The sequence below is a fragment of the Rhagoletis zephyria genome, unplaced genomic scaffold (assembly GCF_001687245.7).
Source record: "Rhagoletis zephyria isolate East Lansing unplaced genomic scaffold, Rhagoletis_zephyria_1.1 Rzeph_scaffold_05494, whole genome shotgun sequence".
NCBI lineage: Eukaryota > Metazoa > Arthropoda > Insecta > Diptera > Tephritidae > Rhagoletis > Rhagoletis zephyria.
The window spans coordinates 1-19,653 of NW_016162577.1; the positions used below are offsets into that span (position 1 = coordinate 1).

Below are 19,653 nucleotides of genomic sequence, written 5' to 3' on the forward strand. Positions count from 1 at the left end.
CTTTCATGGCTGAAGTATTTACTCTCGTAGGTTAGCTATTGCTTGTGGAGGGATGACAGCTGTGAGAATAAATTTGTCTATAATTTTAGGATACTTCGAGGACCAGGGATAGAAAAGTGTGTAACAGTAGAAGCGCAACTAAGAGAGTAACAAATGCTTACCTTCGGCTTATCAATGATTCAAACTCCATAGCCATTTGCCGGCAGAAAATATGTATTACCGAATACTGGGTTCTGTGAACGTCCTAATAACTACACATTCACAAGAAGGTATGAAATGCATTCGGTTACTCCACCGGTACTAAACGGCCAGCCTCACGCCTCAGGTGCAAAGTTCCAGTGTGGTGCGCTCGCAACCACTCCAAACGATACTCTAAACACTTTTTTTTTGGTTTTTTATCGAAATTTCGATATTGTTAACCAGATTTTTTTGTAATTTTTTGGGTATGCAGTTAACAGAATTATAAAATTTTAGTAAAATTAATGCATTGATTTTTAATAATTTTTTTTGCTGACAGCTTTTTCGGTTTTTTTTTTTTTCATATATGTAAATACCGAAATTTAGTAAAACTGGCGTTGACTTTTTTTTAATTTTCGCAAAAGCTGGTGCGCATATTCTTCCCCAAAAATTCATGTTTATATGGAAAAAAGTTCAAAACGCCGCCAACAAAAAAAAAAAATATATTAAAAATTAATGCGATTTTTTACCCGCTCAAACTTGCACTAATTTTACTAAAATTTTATGATCCTGTTAACTGCATGCCCAAAAAACAAAAAACAAAAATCTGCTTGATACGCTCGAAATTTATGGCGTTTTCGTTTCTACAAAAAATGCTGCCCTCTCATTGGAATCTTCTTAGTATTTGTACGTAGTGGGCAAATAGAAGGCAGCCTTTTTTGGAAGAAACGAAAGCGACATTAGATAAAAATTTGTGGATTTTTTCTAAATTCTGTATAAAGTGTGAAAGTGTGATTTATATGGTATTTGGTAAAGCATGAGCCATATTTTTATAAAAAAATAAAAAAAAAAAATATAGCTTGAGAAACATTCTAAATATTAAATACGAAACACCATTCATCCACTTTTGACCGCCACTGTACATTATACATTCGTACTTAAACGAGTCATTTTAAAGTAGAATATTCATTCGAATATTTACTCTGCATGTGGTTTATGGGATTTAATTTATTTGGCAGCACATTTTAACATATGCATGACATACATTGTATGTGTGTGTGTGTGTGTGTTTTTTAAGCTGACACACAATCCCCTACCGTTGGCAAACGTAATGACTTGTTAGGCAAGCGTGCACACTAGGGTAATTTACTTGGTTTCCACCGGTTTTTTTTTTTAATATTTTTAGGCGGTTTTTTGTAATCTTAATTTTTTGCATACTGAATAAACAAGATTTTCTCATCGAACATGCCGTTATTTTGCATTTCATACAAATCTTGACCTCTTAGTAAAAGTTTTAAGTTTTTCGAAGTTTTCAAAGCTTTTTCCAGTTTAAAGGAAACCCCTAAATAGTTCTAAAAGCATATCCTTAGTTATTGGGGATGATCATCTTACTTCATCCCAATAAATTAATGTTTGGCGCTTAAACGTTTTCCATGCATTTAGCCGAGCTTCTCCTCCAATTCGTGTTCTGCTTCTTGATGTTTTCCATTGTCAGACGAGGGGCGACCGCTATTTGCAACAACCTTTGTTTGATGTTGCTGGGACCAGATATTTTACTACGGACCTCCCGAGTGGCGTTAAGCTCACTCTAATCACAGAAAAAAGACAAAATTATTTAAAAAATTATTTAAAAAAAAAAGTAAAAATAAGACCAAACGAGAATTTTGCACTGATTTTTATTTGTTTGACTTTTGCTCTAAAAAAACCTTTGAACTTATTTTGCTTTGCTCTTTTCAAAGCTATCATTAGGTAATGATTATATTACTTATCATTAGCAACATATCTTTCACTATATAAAAACTGCGAAAAATAAAACCTTTTTATCTGTGCTTTTTTTAATTTCAAAACCGAGAACCGTTTTTTTTTTTTTCAAATTAAAATTTTTCGACTAACTCAAAACCCGGTTTTGGTGTTCGATTAACCCTAGTGCACACTCATGTACTCTCACTTACAAACGTTTTTTTCTTGGTTTTTATCAACACAAACATTTATGAAAAAGTCAACATGAGGAATTAAAAATGGAAAAGGAAAAAATAGACTGAAAATAGTGAAAGCACAAATTAAAACGGATATGAATAGGATGATTTCCTACTGCATTAATGCAATCATTGAGTACACGTATGTGCATATATTACATATGTTATCACATAAATACGAGTGTGCGTTCTGGAGCCTGCTTAAGTACTTATGTAGTAAGAACCCAGCAGCGAAAATGGCTAGTCGACAACTATTGCCAAGCAAACTCAAAATATGACGATACTGGGTGACGATCTATCGCAATGGAATGCTTTAAACTGCCCCGCAAAGTGGATATCATCAAAGCATTCTGCAGAACTTTTCAAAACATTCTGTATTGGTTCCATTTTCGACAGTTAAGGAGCCAATAATCTGCATCAACCACATCTGCCACACAAGGTTTGAAATCTACCACATATTCGCNTTTAATTTCATAAGGGACAAATTGTCCAATACAAAACACTAAGTGATAAAAAGAAAAGCTTGCAGCACTCTGCAAGGTTGTAGATATCTCTCAAAGTATGTACAAAAAATGTTTGCATAAAGTTTGAAAACCGGATAAATATGGTTTTTTAAATAATGAGCTAAACTTTTATAAAAAATTAATAAACTTCAACAAACAAATAAAACTAGTTAAAACTTGTACGCGACCCAATTAATTTGTTCGACGCTATGAATGCTTATTATAATTTCTGTTTTGTAATACATAAAAAGAGATAAATAAATAATAAGCTATGCAAGAACTGTAATCTTCCACTTTTTTTCGAAATCTACCACGTTTTTTCCATATTCTATAACATAGAATTTATTTTTAGTCCGATCACTGGCCCCAACTAATCCACTCTCTATTCATTTTGTCGTCGTTCAGAGACAGTTACGAAATGGTTAGTGCGAAAGTAATGTATTCAAATTTTGTTCAAAAACATACTCGACTATAATAATAAATGTCTCTCAGCGGGCTGGCACCTAAACGATTTTTATGTTCTCTTAAACTACCATCTTATTTCTCAGCAGTTGCGTTGATTATACTTGCATATGTCGCCATACATATATACATATATATGCATACATATACATATTAACCCATTTCCTCTCAGCAGTTCAGAGCAAATATTTATATTAATTAAAAATATGCATATGAAATTCACAAATTTCACTTCGTCGGAAAGTGTTCGTTCACATCCTTACTCTTATGCAGGCTTTTATAAATTTCTTAAATATGTACTGATAACAAATTACTGTTTTTTAATTACATAAAAATGTACATTCACTACTGATATTTGGGTATAAAATTGAAAGAAAACAATTGGATAGTAAGAAACAGTTTTATTTTTTTCCGGTACACTTGCAAATTGTTGTTATAGTTACAATTATAAAAATACGAGAAACCCACAATTAAAACAAGTAAAGAAGTATAAGTTCGGTCGAAATCGAACTTTATATACCCGGCAAAGATATGAAATTTCGTCATTTCAATTTTCTCTAAACTACTTACCTTTGCATAAGCAGGGTTGTTTTTCCCGATTTCAAAAGTTTTCGTTAATATGCTGAGTTAGACTTAATGAAATAATTGAACCAAGTTTGGTAGAAATCAATAAAAGCCTTGTAGTCATACAGTGGGCGGTGCCACGACCAATTCCTAAAAGTTTATAGCAGTCAAATTTATTGACAAGAGATGGTTGTAAGTATTTTGTATTCAGTCATTGAAATATCGTAGCTTTCGTATGTGTCAAATTTACCGCTATACGGGAAATGGGGATGATTTTAGTCCGATATGAATAATTTTCAGCGAATTGCTTCTCCTTACCAGGGTTATTAAGCGCACTGAGTTTGATAGAAATTGATAAATCGGTTATCGCGATACACATTTGTGGTGATAAGGACGCGGCATCACGCTCATTTTCCAAACATTTATAATAATCGAATTTTCTGCTAAGTGGTTATTACAATCATCGACTTGTAGTCAATTAGCTTCAATTAGTTATTGATTTATTGCAGTTTTCGTATTTCTGTAAATTACCGTTATATGGAGGGTTATAGTACCCTTGTGTGCAAGTGCGCTCGGGTATACAAACTTATATCATACTTTGCCTTTCAAAAAATTTTTTTTTTTTTATAAAACTGAAGTTCAACACAAAATACATGCACATGTAGGTATGTATGTATGAACATATGGATAAGAAATAACTTATTTACACTTTTCCATTTTAATTCAAGTTTTTGATGAATTAATAACAGTCACCCACAGAATTAGTATACGGTGATTTTTTTTAAATATTCACAATAGTTTTCATGTTAAAAATCTGAGTTTCAAAGACTTCGTAAAGATTCCGGCCTACCTGTTCGAAAATTTCGTACAACTTCCTGTTGACTATCAGAAAAATTGCGGCTTCATTCATTTTCATGTAAATTTTCTATAAATTTGTAACTTTTTTATCAATGGTTAATAATATAAAGTAACCTATGCATATTTTTGCAAAATAATAACACAAAAGTTTTTACTTTAAAAATGTTGTGTATACTTAAAAAATCATATTGTGGTCAGTTGTTTGAGTCAATGTAAATATAACTCAAATAACTGTAATTATTTATTTTGTACTACGAAAGGAATAACGAGCATATGTACTTATACACGGAGAGAATTTTTTTCTTAAATCGAAGCAGAAAAAAGAAAATCGAGACTTGTTTTTGAACTTGGAAAACAAAGTCTTATTACATCGTGCGACAGTCAATTTTACACACGAAAAGGTCAATATATGCACAAAACTGGGGCATAATATAGTAAAACTGCGTTTTTAGGTTTTCTCTCTGATGTCAGGATTTTGTTTAAGGACTTGAAATTTCTAGAATATGATTGAATAAAAAAACTATTCATAGAATTCGGTGCATTGTAAAATAACAATAATCATTAAAAGGTAAAATTTAGTTAGTTTAGGAGTTTATATAGAGGGAAAAACTGTTTTCAATTAATTTTTTTTTGTACAAATAGAAAGTTTTGGGTTTAAGAAAGCGTAAGTTTTCTGGTATCTTTTACAACGATACTAATTTTTCTAAATCGGTTTGTAATTTTTTTGTTTAAAATACTTTTTTATAAAAAAAGGTATTTTTTGCTGTCAAGTGTTTTTTCTCAAATTTTTATATGCGAAGTATACAAATATGCTTAACAGGAGAAAAGTGGTTTAATCGCCTTTACAACGACACCAAATTTTTAAAAATCGCTTAGTTATTTTCTTGTAATTTTTTTATAAAAAACATATTTTTTTCTTTCAGGTTTTTCTATTAAATTAGTTAGGGTTAGTAATTTTTTTGTTTAAAATATTTTTTTTTATAAAAAAAGGTATTTTTTCCTTTGAATTAAAAAAAAAAGTGGGTATCAATCGAAGGGGGTTTGAGAACTTGTTATTTCTGAAATTTATATATCGGGGTTGCCACATGTTTGACAAATAAAATTCCACTTAATCTGTTAATTAAAATGTGTATCGTAGTGTGCGGCGAAGGAGAGTTAACAAGGATTAAGCTTGAAAATACTTTTGAAGAGGGCTGCCACCTGTTTGAAAGGTCTAACTCAATTAACTAATTCAAAAAGTTTATAAAATATAGAAATACCGTAGTCAAACGAAAGAATGTTAAGAAATCTTTACTTTGAACATTTAAAAAGTTTGAAGAGGGTTGCCACATTATTCTATAAGTTGGTTGAATTATTTAAAAAAAAGATGGGCATAAATCGAAATGTGTTTGAAATTGCTTTATTCCTGGCCTTTATTTAGGAGGGTTGCCATTTGTTCGAACAATCAAGTTCTAATTAGTTAATCAGTTTAAGATTTAAGTAGATTTTAGTTTGAGAAAACTCTTGAAAAGGAATTTCAAAAATGAGTTCTCGAAATTCATTTTTGGGCGTTTTAACGCCATGCGGTTTCACTAGTTTATTTTAATATTTGTTCTAAAGCAAAAAAGTTCTATCCGTGTACTTACATTTCATTAAAAGTGTTCCGTTCATCTACATATATATCTTACTATATGTATGTCTTATCTTCTTCTTTGCAGATTACTGCGGGTTTTCACTGCAGTTAAAACGCACCAAATAGAATGAGAACTCTATCACTTTTGCCACCCATCAGGGCAACGAAGTGAGAGCAGACACCATACAGAGCTCTCGCCGCACAGCTTTATAATGAAATGGATGTGCAACAATCAATCGGTCATGGACAACAAACAACACAACAACAAATGCTAATATCATCCACCCATATAGTTGCCGGTTGGCAAGTATCGCCTGGACGCAGCTCTGGGAAGCTGATATTTGGTGCCAGCCAAAAGCAAATAACAGCGACAAAACCAGTGAGCGGTAGCTATGTGGGCAACAGCAGCTTTGCTGGAGCACAAAGTGCGGAGGCAACAAACTCCGCAAATTACGCCACCAACATAAACCCGCCCCTCACAACTGCGCCATTCGCACTCAGTCAAACATACCGCTGCGTGCTTAGCAAATTCGATGTGGCATTGCGTAGGGCACGCTACAAATGTCAAGCGATTGCAACGGGCAGTACCGAGGTGCCAGCAGAAGTGGAGAAAAACGATATTGATGACGCATTGGCGGAGGCAGTGTCCGAAGCGATGGTGCATCCCAGCTGTTACGGGTGCCTCGGCTGCGAAAGGCGCCGATTGCGTAATGAATACAGAAGTGATAGTGCAACAGTTGCAGCAACCGGTGGCCGATTTTAATTTGGCGCTTTGCAGCAACAACAGCAATTAAAAGATGATCCTCTTCGTCATTTAGTTAATAGTATTAATATAAGTGAGACAACAACTACAGCCTGCAACGTAGTACAAAGTCAAACGCTGTACTGTGATCAGTCAACGACAGTCGCCAGCATATTCGAGAGTGGCATGCAAGCAGCGGCTTCGACAACAACAAACACAGCAGCAGAAAGTGTGTTTAACGTCACCGCCGCCAGTGCGGGCAAAGCCGATTTTGCTTCCAGCAACAGCAATGCTTCCATCTTAGACAACTTTATTTGCTATCTGCGCATACAATACGAACAAATAACCGCTTCAATCAACCAACCACCCGCCTACCATAAACCGCCGCAATCCGACGCCGCGTACGAGGAATTGCTGCCGCACAACTTGACTGATAGCTTTAGCGCCAGCAGCGATTTCAGCCACAACACTTTCAGTGGCGCTTGGCAGCATTTTCTTAACGTCACTAGCAGCAGCAACAGCGGCGCCAGCGACAGTAGCAGACTGACTTCGAGTGAATGGCTGCCGCAGTTGGGCGCTCATCTGCTAAACGCCACTGCTGGACAATTGAACCAGAGTTGGCTTGTTGGCGGTTATAATGAATCACTCTGGTCGTGGAATACATTTGATTTGCTATCGAATGCAAGCGGCGCTGCCAGAAGAGATCTTAATGCGGCGACATTCCCACTAAGCACCACTACAACTGAAATTCCTAGCGATTCACTAGCTTCGCTATGGGGGCCACGCAATCTAAGCGTTGACTACTCGCTTGGCAATAAGCTGTCGAAGCAGCGCGATTATGAATGGATTTTTCTCTGTGTTATCTTTTTCATATTTGCTGGTGGTCTTGGCAACATTCTCGTCTGCTTGGCTGTGGCGCGTGATAAAAAATTACAAAATGTTACAAACTACTTTCTATTCTCGCTAGCGATAGCCGATCTACTAGTCAGCTTGTTCGTGATGCCGCTGGGTGCAATACCGGCGTTTTTGGGTAAGTGATTATAAACATAAAATCAAATAATAAGAGACAACAACATTAATATAAAGCTCTTTATTATTGAAATCAAGGATAAATAGTTTAAGTGCATACATATGTATTAGATATAATGCCCATCACAACAAAAACATTAAGTTTATAAGGGAATGTCTGAAATGTCGTAGAATTTAAAATATGCAGGGCTAATTAGGGATGTCAGTGGAAAACAAAAAAATCATCGATTCCTTGTAGGTCGTTATTTTTCGATGCATCGGACGGCGTATATCGATTAAAATTTTTTGGCCAAGTCACGTCTCTTTTTGCATAATTGAAAAACTGAAATGACGGATCTATGTACTAGAGGTGTCAGTTTTCAAAAACCGTCTTCGTTTATACATCGAGTGGAAAAAGCTCGATGCATGCATGTATTTCTGACATTCCTAGGGCTCATTCTTCAGCATTGAAGTTATCCACGAAGCCGATGAGCCCTGGTACAGACAATTTAAGCCATTCCGAGAACGTAGCCTATCAAACTTCGACATGAAGGCAAGTTTGCCCATTATAAATGTCCAACATCAGTGTCAGGATGAGGCAGATAAAGAAGCATCAACTTCTGTCGAGAGACTTTGTTGATATAAGCCACGGTTGGAGTATTAAAGTGATCGCTCAATTTCCTGTGGTGGTGCCACATAGAAGAGTATTTGCATAGTAAAGCCGGTCAAAATTATTTGGTGTGATTTCTACTATGTAATAAGAGAAAACAAAAATCCACTTTTGAATGAAGAAGTACTCTTTTAGCATCTATATGCATTTATGCACCAGAGATCTAACTCTTAAGTACTATACTTAAAAAAAGTCAGATAGCTACAAACTATATTTTTAAATAATAAAACTATATGTAGATTGTTTGTCCAAAAACTGTTTTTCGTGAAAATATTATTCTTTTGACTTTAAAAAAAAAATTAGAACCTTCGAACTTTTTTTTAAATGTGAGTTAATTTAGTTTTAGTTTATAAGAAATATCGGCTAATCACATTTCAACCTTCATATGCTCGGTAATCGACATTTGTAGCATTTTCGCCAAAAAAAAATTTTAATAAATAAATTATTTCCACTACAATTGTGTCCGTGGTTTTCAGTAGCTTCGTAACAATCAATTCTTAAAAGTTGTGGCTGTTAAAAGTAAAAAAAAAAATTAGAAATGACCATCTCCTGGCCGGTAGTCTAACATATAACCATATAACAGCGTGAGACAGTCAATTTTTCTCACAACAAAATTAATATACTCACAAAAATTCGGGCCAAATATAGTGAAGTAGCGTTTTTAATTTTTTTTCTTACAGCGGGATTTTTTTTTAAGACTTTGAAATTTCAAGATATAATAAATTAAAAAAATATTTAAAAGATTCAGCGCAATACAGAAACAATATGGGTGTCAAATAAAAGAGAAAATGAATTCAAATTAACTTTATTAGTTAGGAAAAAAAATATTTAGAACCACAGTTTCAATACCTATTAGTCCCTGCGCGTCAAAAAATTGTATGTTTTTTTTTTTATAATTCAGTAGAATTTCTGTTTCATTTGGTAGCCAACATCGCACTGAACGTTTTTAATAATTTTTTGAATTCTTCATATCCCTCAAGATTCAGAGTCCTTTCATAAATATAATGATGACGGAGGGACAAACTAAAAACGCATGTTTACCGTATTTGGCCCCTAGTTTTGTCAATATTTTGCTTTGTGTGTTTTGAATTTTTTTTTTGTTTTTGTCGCACGTTGTAATATTTATGGAAAGTCACATCACTATTTAGTCAACTCAAGATTTTTTAATTTCTGCATGTCAAAACATGTTTTTTTGTAATTATGTATTCGCATATATTACTTAGGTAGGTGTTATGCAGACGAATTTTGTGTTTGGCAAACAAGATGCGAGTTTGCGACGCGCAATTCTCACTTAGACTTTGCGTAAATATTGCTCGATGAATAAAAGTTAATTTTTTTACGTTCATTTTCTGTAGAATAACTTTTTTTAACAAATATGTAAAAATATGCACACAAGTATAATTTGGCAGCTTTCACAAGGACATAAACTGGTTATTGTTTTTAGTAAGGCCTTTTTCTTGGCTTTTCTACGTTAATTTCTTATATCGTTATAAAGCAAAATAAAAACAAACATTTTAAATATTTACAATAAATTTTGTTCTAAGTTATAGCAATTATTAAAAAGTATTAGTAGTACACGAAATTTCTGCCAAATTCTCTGAAAGATATCATTCGATATGTAGGAGACATTAAAAAACAATCGAAAAATAATTACGTCAATATCGCTGTTATTCTCACAGACCACGCGCAAGCAAATAAATTGCAATTACTGTTGCGCTTCTTACCGCACTCTTTTGGTCTTGGTCTGAGAGACGAACAACAGTACTACACAGGGTTAAAGACATTTTTATCAAAGTACACAACTACTACTATGTGCGTCGGTAAGTATTCTTACTTCGCATTGCCTTAGCATCAAAAGCTCCTCTGTTCGTTTGTTGTTAAGAGAGAGTTAACTGTTTAGTCTATGCCGCCACGCAGCAACACAGAGGATTGTGTCATTGTTTCGTAAGTCCTATTTTACGGCTGTGTTGTAGCAATCTCATCGGCTTCACTTCGATATGAATATGTCCTAGAATCCAACAGCATTGCTTAGTGATGGGCGATAGGTACCGAAGAAGACGGAAGAATGGCATGGACATAAGCAGGCGCAAAATAATAAAATCATTTCGCTGACCTCGCTCCGGTAAAAGCTGTTTTTAATTCGATACATAGGGATGGACAACGGAAAGAAGCCTGCTCGCGTGCATTATGGAAGAACCAAGAACAGAAGTACGGGTCCGGTCTAAAATTGGCACAGGGAACTGACGTAACTTCGCAAAGAGAGGCAACTAGAGAAAGTTTTTAGTTATCGACCTAAGCCGATAAATGGTGGTAGAAACCATTTTCGACTCCTGTTTGGAAGCAACATTCATAAAAAGGTGTTTTTCTAAAAGCGGCCGCACTTTAGCGGAAATTATCAAACCTACGGTTACAATAATTCCGTGAAAACTGGTACGCCTTCCCATTGCGTACTAATTACTAGATCCACACACACACACAAATTGAAGGAGACCCTGATCCAAACAATTAATAAAAATGTGAGCGCCAAGTGTTTTTTATTTGGAATTAGATAGCTTGAATTTCAAGCATTTTCGGGGAATTCAGTTGGAAGTGCTAAACAAGAGCTTGCTGATCAATCAAGTAAATCAAATAAGCAAAAAGTTTTATACTTTTTTATTATTTTTTGCATGTTTATGTTTTTTCCGCCAATTAGTCTAGCAGAGACTTAAAAATTCCTTGTTAAGTTTTTCCATACAAACATTTTTAAAAGTTTGTATGCTAAAAAATTAAATATGTACATACAAACACATAAGCACTGAAGTGTATAAGCTCGTATTTAGTCACGCAAAGAAAAAAACGTCGCTTAAAAGTACACAAACTTTTACCAACCATACATACATAGAAGGACATATGCGCAAAGTATTTTGTTTGCCATGCTTATTATAAACTTTTACTACAAACCATTAAAATAACAAAAAAAAAAATCAAAGCATACAAGAATTCGCACTCGAATTTCCACACTACGGGCATACTTTCGTATATTACTTAGTACTTGTAGTAGTAGTCGGTAATATTTTTTGCCAGTTACCTAGCTATACCTACTTCCTACTTCCACGTTTCTTAAGTTTGACGAATGCTTTTAAGCGAATTGGGTAACTTTAAGCAAACAAAAGATTAATTTTTTTCCAATCAATTGAAGGACAAAAAGGCAATTTAGGGCTAATAAAACTAAGTAAATAAATTTAAAGCTTTTAGTGTCCTAAAATGCATGAAACAAAGAAAACATATAATATTTTTTTAGGTGGCTAGAAAATGAATTGTTTCTTGCCTTTATCAATTGTTTAAAGGTTGTTACTAAGCGCTTCTCTTTTGTAAAGGTCACAAAATAATTTTAGGGTAGCAAAAGGGTTAACATTTGAGTTAGCATTTGAGGAAGATTTATAGCCAACTTTTTTCATAAAGATTGGTTGATTAGCGCTGGAAGTGAGATGTTTAGAAAAGTATTAAAAGGTACACTAGCATGCATGACAAATATCTTCGTTTTCCAAGTTTTCTCTTACACTAATGGACTTCGGAAAAGACATTAGGGCTATTCGCGATTCGGTGTATAAGAGCTGACAAATTTATGCAATTGCAGAAATATGCCATGGATTGTGAGCGACCTTTATTAAACTGTCATGGCAAAGCTTTTGCAAAACAATTTTTGTGCATCAGCTTTGGTTTTGTTTATGAATGCAATGCATAGCATTTTTATGCTATGGATTTTCGGTATTGCAAATTTGCCAAGCCATGACAAATGCAAATGCGTGTATTTTGTTTGTGTATTGCAAATAATTTGCAATNTTTTAAAAACAACAACAACAACAAAAAAACAAAACAGTGTAGAACAGTAAAATTGTGTTATAGGTTTTCTTGATAAATTTATAAGCTTTTTACTGCTCTTTTCTCTACTTTTCTGCAGAGAATGTTCAATTTAGTTAAAATGCCGCCCTCGGAAAACCATATATTCCTTAACTCTGGCATAAGGTTTGGAATATTGGGTTAGCAAGAATATGTTATTGATTCGCAGTAGATTCGTATCTATGACCGGCGCTGGCACAGCATAAAATAGCTCTGATCCTCTTAATAGCCTGTCAGACGTGGCATTGCAATATATTTCGAAAAGGCTTGCATAAGCAGTCACACCATGCATGTAAAGTGCCTTTCGAAAGAGGTTTTTTATTTCCGAAAGGCGAATTGCAGAATATATTTTCGAAATCGATTTGCGCTCTCTCAATTGCAGTCACATCTTGCAGCTTTTACTTCTGAAACTGTTTTCCGTAATGTGGCAGAAATGTCTTTCTGGTTGTTCACATATTGAAACCAAATTTCTCTTCCTCATTTTGACAGCGAATTGCATAGAAAAGTTGGAAATATTGCCATGTCTGACACGCTCTTTATATAGGAAACCTCCACAAATGTATGTACATTAGGGTGGTCCAAAAAAGTAATGCCAGAATTTTAACACTCTCACCCGCTAGCATTGTTTTATATCGAACAAATTAGACCCCTGTTTTTTTTATTTTCTAGTGGTTGTAAAGTTGTGTTTTATATGGAAAATATATGGAAAAATAAACTTTCGCAGAAATGGTATAGAATTAATGAAAATCAGTATTTTCATTCAGAAACTATAACAAATTGCCGCAGATGAGGTACTTTATGGTAGAGTAGTTAGCTCTTCACCTGGTATGAGTATTGGCACAAGAACTACCACAGGCAATGAGTTGGCGACCACTTGAAGTGAATAAGATCTCGCATTGTGTGGATTTTCTTTCATTGAGGTTAAGTGATTCTCGATACAAATTACTAGAGAACACCACTCTGTGATCGATCAAACAAACCAAGACCAATGACCAAAAACTCACCATACTTCAGATCGATTGAAATGTTTTGTGAGCTTAGCTTTTTGATATATAAATCGAGATCCGGGGCTGGCTGCTGAACAGCGGTCTTGACCATGCGTTTTTAGATGTTAAAGATGCCAATTAAAACCAATTACTCAACATACTTCAGATGACTTGAAATTTTGATAGAATTTTATTTACAGTATACATATAGAAAATGAATTTAAGGATGCCAGCCAACCTCATCTCTTGGATGTGGATTGTCAATATAACAGTGCGTCAAAGTCTGATTCAAAAACACCAAGATTGTGTTGTGTAGGTCAATTCCTAAATACCTTCGTTGACTCATTTACCAGAATCATTGCGTGATTTACTTTACAGCGAATTGGCAGAATCAATAGGTCTCCAGAATATGGACAAATAGAACTATTCGGCATTTAAGGAAATTTCGCCTCTTTAGCCTACATAGAATTTCTGTAGGCCAATGATTCTCACCCATTTTGTCTTGTTGTTGCCAGCGAATGAAGAACAAACATTTCTTCAAATTTGAAAACTAAAAATTTCTCTACTTAAAAAAAATTTCAATCGATCTGAAGTAAAATGAACTTTTTGGGCATAACCTCTACGTCTATGATGTTTAAAAAATACTTTATATGTTCAAAAATTTCAAATCGCTAACGTGAAAACCCCAAAAAATCATGTTACTTTTTTTCTTGGTGTACGATTTCGGCCATTTCTGTACATCTTCGTTGAGATGACGAATTTTTTTCTCGAATTATTGGGTATATGAACAAACAGGCATGGCTTAATCGACTTCTGTCTTCATTGTGAGCGTTTTGATATATATATATATTGATATAGGCCTACATATATATCTTTATTCTTTAGACTATTACAAGCAACCTTTATATACAAAGTTATATTAGCTTTGTGCGCATGTGCGCAATTTAAGAATTAATTTAAAAATAGTGAAGCGTATCAATGAAGAATTTATGCAGTTACCCGGTCGCCAATGGCATTGAAAAATGATATGCCTTCGCTGGCAGTATTTATTGCAAAAACGAGTTTCGCAAGCCGATTTCACAGTCGCAGCAGAGCGCTGCAGAGACACAAAGCTACACAAATCTTATGTGTATGTATTTGCAGGAAAGCTTCTTTTTTTTTTGCTGTGCATTGGCGATAGGCCAAATTGGAATAACACAAAAAGAAAGCGCGGCTTTGTTCACTTTTGCACAACACACGAATACCTATGTATGTATATACATATGTTTACATATACGATTATATACACACTTACGTACGCAAAGGAAAACGGAAATAAAATGTGGCGTGGTGCTACGCTGATATATGTAGGAAATTGCTTTGCTTTGCTGTCTCTAGTGTACCACCGCTGCTAACTTTTTGGCACTATTTGTGTTTTTCGTGTGCTTGTTTGTTTACTTATAGTTTGCACTTTTCAATATGTACACATGAACGCACTTACTTGCCTCCGCATGTATAATATAACATCTCTACATACAATCACTTGTTTGCACTGTTGGTTAGTTTGTTTACAAAATAAAATCAAACCTCTGCCAAATTGAATCGTAACGACTATTTAGTGCTAGTTGGTACTACATATATATATATATATATATATACAAACGTTCATATGAGTTTGTATATACGTAAGCTTGTTCGTTTAACTTTTAGTGGTATGTACGATGCAAGCACTTCATACATCTGTTTTTTGCTACCCTTCCACATCATACTTATTCCGCAGGGCATCTTGCCAATCGAAATCAAATCAAATCATGTAAAATGTAATCAAAATCAATTCGATTGTGATAGCGTCCAATAAAAATTCAATTATAATGCAATTTGCCCTATGATCATTGCATCATTAAATAAATATTTTGATTGCTAACCAAATTGGAAGGAGAAAATAAAGCTTGGAAGCAAACAAACGGAAATAGAAAACAATATTTATATATCATAGTAAATATTATTGCACCTGATTGACCAATGATGTGATTTGATTTGGCTAATTGCTGCCCTGACATATAAATGTGTTGTAATCAAGTTCAATCCGGGTCAACGCGAACTCTTAGCGACTTGCAACTTGCACTTTATTATACTAAAATTGAATGATCTATAAAACGGCATTCCAAAATAAACAAAAAATACTTCTGGTGAAAATTTTTTTATAACATTTCAAATTATTACTTTTTATTTTTTTCCTTTTCGGGGAACCCTACAATTGTTCTTAACCAGTTCGTTTATTAGCTGGAACAGTAGAATCGATATTCTTCAAAATTGGCACTTTTTCTGCACTTTGCACTAAAAAATTTAAATAAGTAAATAAAAAATTAAAAATTGGGCTTAACTAGTCACTTGAAAATTGTATTAGCTTTCATTAAAAAAAAATTAATCAAATTAGTTGAGAAATGAAGGCGCAAGTGAACTATGAACATTAAGTTCCATTTATTGACCACTGTGCAGCGGCCGCTAAAACTATTTGCACACCAATTTTTTGGAATACTAAACATTGTTCCACAGCATATTTCCTTTAAAAAGATTGCACGTTAATTTTTCTTCCTTCCTTTTTATACAATAAAATGTATCTCTCAACTTTTTAATGCTGACAAACCACTTCACATAATTTGTTGGTTCGAGTCACAATGAACTAGGACACTTATAGATAACATTTTACTCACCACAACTAACTATAAATCATAAAAGCAGCTTGATAAAAAAGAAAACATAAAACATAAGAAAAAGAAAAGTCATAAAAAAGAGAATGAAGTAAAAAACTTAAACATTTTTCAAACCACCAATATGCTACACTCTAAAAAATTTTTGTTTAAATTTGCGCATATTAAGATAGGTAACCAGAGCCTCTCTTAATGAATGCAAATTTAAACACTGCTTGCTTACTTTTACTTATCTTATGTGTGGCGTAGAACNACGACTAGTGTTTCTCCTTGCTAGCCATAACGAACGTCCAACGAAAATCATAAAATGTCCCTTACATACATAGCAATTTCTTTTGGCTCTGCTAACGAATGATAAATATACATCAGCGATAATTGTAAAGACATGGGTATCGATTTGCTTCGCGGAGATATTGATAGCTAAATTTGCAATTGAACTTAATTTTAAAGGAATGGATAGCAGTGAAATATATGAGGGTATAATAATAATTGATGGAAAACTTTAAAAATGTTACTTAGTGCAAGATAATTGATGGATAACGACTTCAAGGCCAGAAGATGAATTTGAAGTAATTGGCGACAAAGATTGTTCATAAGTAAAGCTATGCCAAAAGTATAAAGTATTAAGTAAAAGAAATATGTATATTTTGGCAAACCTGAGCATAAAAATGAATTTCATGTGTTGGCCAAACGTTTAAAAGCTTAGCCAAAACGTTTCTTTCGGATAATGTACTTGCATCATGTTTAACCCAAATGATTGGCGAAACCAGTTTTTTACGACAACTATGGCGAGATCTGCCTTCTGAGAATCGGTTTTAAAATCTTATATGTAGGGCGGATTGTGAAGCTCTCGCCTACTGGACTGAGTAATTAATACATCTTATTTATTTTTCTACTAATGGCGAGAAAAATGCAAGAAATCTGTGTATGTTCCCCACGACCTTGGAAACATTTTTTAGCAGACTTGAGATCGATGGGCACTTTTTATATTTAATTTGTGTGAAGTATTAGAAAACTTCTGTTACAAAATTCAATATTAAAAAAATAAACGCCAAAAGGCATTAGTTTCATTACTCGCTTGCCATTGCGTATGAGTGACTTTTTTCGTTATTGGCACTGTAACCGCCTAAGCGATTTTGGCCGAGTGCAGCGCAGCACGCCACTCTAACATCAAAGGTCATCGATTCAGTTGAATTTTACCATACTAAATCTCAGGTTAAGGAATTTATGCAGATAATGGGAAGAATGAAGTTCTTGTACAAAAATATCCAAAGAGGCATTCGGTCCAACCTTAAGCCGTATTTCTACTAGCCATTCAAATTAAAACAGTTTTAATGACCAATTTGGACATTTACTAAAACTGAATCCATTGCCTTTGTTTAGGCGCGACTACTAACATCAAGCGCCTAAATGCTTTTTATGCACTGCTACATGTGTAAGAATTGTGTTTGTGTTATTTTTGAAATCGTTACATATGCACTTCTCAATTGTCATATGATAAAACTTTCTTAAGTTATGATTTGACTAAAATTCTAAGTATGCTCAGCTTAGTCAGATGCATCCTCCGCATAATGCTTCCGGAATTTTTTGCGGAGTCTGCGTGGCTTATAATCATGCAGAGGTGGTAACTGATGATTACTATAGGCCACAGTGCTTACCCACTACTTTTTTGTCCAATAAATATTTTTTTTTATATGAATACATACAAACGCACTGATCTTCCCTCTCATTGAGTTATTCAGTCCTAAGAATAAGAGAATTTAAAAATCTTTCCACGGGTAATTTTTTAAGGTTAAAACTTTCTTGCAACTTTTTTCATTTAACTTCCCAGTAGCAAGACCATCAATTGGAATATTTCTTTATTGTTTAATTTTGACATAATATGTACATTAGACAGTACCACCATACAAGCAAACAAAAACTGTTCGTCGTACATCATTGAATATAGAGCATTTTCGCAAAGCAATTTGGAAACAAATTTTAGGGGTCGTCGTCTTTTTATTTTTTTTGGGCTCAACTTCATTCGACAATAAATAAATTGTTTTCAATCAGGGACTGCAAATAACGATTATCCTTTGAAATTTCAACTCAAAATATCACGCGGAAAGACAAATGCTACGTGCATAAGGAGTAAACCAATATATTTCTTATTACTCGGAGTACCTTCAGCGGCACTGATTTTTATTTTTTAATTTTTACTTATAAAAATCAAGTTTAATCATTATATTTTGAGTTTTATTTTTTACTTGGAAAATAATCGTTAAATCGTTATGTTTTGAGTTTTATTTTTTGCTTGGAAAATAATCGTTACGTTTTAAGTTTTATTTTTTGCTCGGAAAATAATGATTACGTTTTATGTTTTATTTTGTGCTCGGAGAATAATCGTTATTTCTTGAGTTTTATTTTTTGCTCAGAAAATAAAACTCAATTTTTGCGTATTATTTTCCGAGCAAAAAATAAAACTTAAAACGTAACGGTTATTTTCCGAGCAAAAAATAAAACTCAGTTAATAACGATTAAAAAGTGATTTTTATAATAAAACTTATAACCGTTACGGTCCCTGTTTTCAATAGTTAGTTCTAATAAGTTTAATGAGTTTTGTAGCGCTCTAATATACTGAAATTAGGGTGTCAGGTTAGGGTGTGAGGACCTGACGGAGTACTTGAGGTCAATGGACATTTCAACATTGTCTCATAGAGACAAGAACATCAATTTTTTATACTTTAAGATCCGACTCTGTATAAATGGCGAACATTTGATGGAAAAATTTCAAAAGGCACCCCTACTTATGGTCGAAAAAAAATCCAAAAACTTTTTAGCAAAAGCTTAGTGATTTTTTACGAACTTTAATTGAGTGGCGTTAGGGTGGCACCTTAGGTTGTAAACAACTGAGATCTGCCGGGTAAGTGTACTGGAACGGCAGAGAGATTAGAACATCGAAATATCATACTTTAAGATCCGGCTGTAAATGCCGAAGATATGACGAAAAATGAAATCAATGCGTTTAACCAAAACAAAAAGGGTTCGCTTTTTCGAAATTGTCTTATAAAAATACTTTGGACTTACGGGTGCAAGGCAAAGATTTTTCTCGGTACGGTCTAATGTTAGACGATTTTTTTTTTACCATGTTGCATCCATAAAAATATTCATTAAAATATTTGTTTGCTCCTACCAAGAGGTAATCGCATAAATCTTAAATACTCATCATTTTGAATGTAAATTTTCTGCAAAAATTCACCAACAACATTGTATTTAAAATTATATTTCTTATAACCACCAATTAATTACCGTATCCCAATGGGCCAAAAATAAATAAACGCCAATGTGCAGTAGCCAGCAGCTACAATAATTGCTTTACCAGGACCACTTTAATGTACTTATACGAGTATAAGTATGTACATAATTACGGCCATACACTTAGCTACATACTTAACTGGCATAGCGTAGACACTCATTCATCAAGCGCACACAAATAACTGGATGTACATATACCTACATACCCTGCAGTGAAAAGCTGAACTAGTAT

General features: G+C 33.9%; 1 protein-coding gene across 1 annotated transcript in view; it reads left to right on the forward strand.

The window, feature by feature from the left end:
• Nucleotides 1-6,395: 6,395 nt before the first annotated feature.
• 5-HT2A (5-hydroxytryptamine receptor 2A) overlaps nt 6,396-19,653 on the forward strand; it is a gene marked incomplete at its 5' end in the record, with an annotated part of 35,089 nt that continues 21,831 nt past the window's right edge. Inside the window, 4 exon segments of the mRNA XM_017627805.1 lie at nt 6,396-6,536; nt 6,538-6,830; nt 6,832-6,923; nt 6,926-7,924. Coding sequence (XP_017483294.1) covers nt 6,396-6,536; nt 6,538-6,830; nt 6,832-6,923; nt 6,926-7,924 — 1,525 coding nt within the window.